The 1,646-nt window shown below is 32.5% G+C and overlaps 1 protein-coding gene across 1 annotated transcript in view; it reads left to right on the forward strand.

Annotated features, from left to right (window-relative positions):
- Nucleotides 1–283: 283 nt before the first annotated feature.
- Nucleotides 284–1,646, forward strand: part of MME (membrane metalloendopeptidase) — an 87,533-nt gene continuing 86,170 nt past the window's right edge. The window contains exon 1 of the mRNA XM_019503176.1: nucleotides 284–453. Within this exon, the coding sequence (XP_019358721.1) occupies nucleotides 294–453 (160 nt within the window). The 5' untranslated portion in view covers nucleotides 284–293. The remainder of the gene's footprint in view (nucleotides 454–1,646) is intronic.

A 1,646-nucleotide genomic window follows, 5' to 3' on the forward strand; every position in this document is an offset into this window, starting at 1 on the left:
TTAAGCATTGGCCTGTTGGCCTTCCCTTTTCTACAGCGGCTTCCACATGTAAAAGAACACTCTCCTGTCATCTGTAAGTAATGAAAGAGAAGGGTGGTTATAGCCACTTTAAACTCATGAGTAACATGCTAATCAGATTTATAAACAAACCAAACTTGTTTTCTTTTCCCCTAAAGCTTGCCCAGAAAAAAATATCTTTTGTCTCTGAGTAGCTCATGACCTAACTTTATCTGACAAATATGACTCCATAGATTCTCAATGAATTCTGCTTTTTCTTTTTCAGAATTTGGGTTATGGGAAAGTCAGAAAGCCAAATGGATATAACTGAAATGAACACTCAAAAAACAAAGAAAAAATCACGATGGAGTTCCCTGGAAATAGGGCTATCAGTTGTAGTGATTCTGCTAACTATTATAGCTGTCACAATGATAGTTCTGTATGCAACATATAAGGGTAAGTAGATGTTTATCTAACTATGATTTGAATGCAAAAATTGTTTAAGTATATTGTTCAAAAATGGTATAAAAATACTATAAAATTGTTAGTGTAAAAAAACTAAAGACAATAGCAATGAAGTTGAGGCAGACTGAAACACAGTGCTAAAAAGACTTAGTATGTTATAGCACTTGTACTGTTAGCTAAACTCTTTTATGCATGACTTGCAGGAGTCAGGTCAATATTAAGTTGCCTGCTACTACCACATAATAGTTTTTACAATTACAGGGACTGCAGTGTGTAAAACTAGCTGATCGATAACTGTTGCTTCCTAGCAATAGTCTGTAAACGGGTCATTACATAGCATTGCACAGTCAATTAAAATGAAAATGTTTGTCCAGGTTTAATACCATATTGAAAGTTATGATTTACCTTTTCCAACAAGGAGTATAAAAGATTGCCTCCTTCATGAAACAGAACTAGTGGCAAACAGTATTTTTAACAAAACACCTGTTTATTTCAATATAATAGCTTAGAAATTTACAGTTCATGTTTCACTGTACAATTACACTTAAAGTATATTTGTGAAGAAGTGAAGTATAGTACAGAATGACTTGTAAAGAAAAATATTAACTGTAAAAGCTTATCCATTATGAAAGTTCCATTCTTCCTTACATTCTTGCTCTACAGGGCTCCTATTGATTGTAAAACTGAGTAAATAATGTTTTACAATCAATAGTAGCCCTGTTTCATAGCCAAATAAAAATTTGAAACTTGAAAAGTAGTGTTTTGGGGTTATTAGTCCTTTTGAGCAACTTAAAAAAAATTCCATTTTTAACAAAAATTACTTTCTGTATTTATGAAACAAACATTTTTATGTAGAAAATGTCAAATTAAAATTTTCAGCCTTTTCAATTTTGGTTTTCTCATTTCTTATTCTGAAGCTAATTTTTGAATTTGACCTGAACTGTCAAAGTTTCTGACCCCTAAAATTCCAGTTTTTAGCAAACTTACTATTTGTCAAAACAATTTCACCTAGTTATAATTCATCAGGAGGCCGCTCAATGACAGCAACAGGAAGGGTAATTTTAGGGCCTGATCCTGCAAATAATTTGTGCCAACTACCTTGAATATCATGGGATTCAGAATTACATCCAAGATGTGTCCAGGATCATGTCTTTAATGTTCTAACATTGAAGGTAATGATTGTC

Source organism: Gavialis gangeticus, unplaced genomic scaffold (genome assembly GCF_001723915.1).
Source record: "Gavialis gangeticus isolate Ggan-Ray unplaced genomic scaffold, GavGan_comp1, whole genome shotgun sequence".
Lineage (NCBI taxonomy): Eukaryota > Metazoa > Chordata > Crocodylia > Gavialidae > Gavialis > Gavialis gangeticus.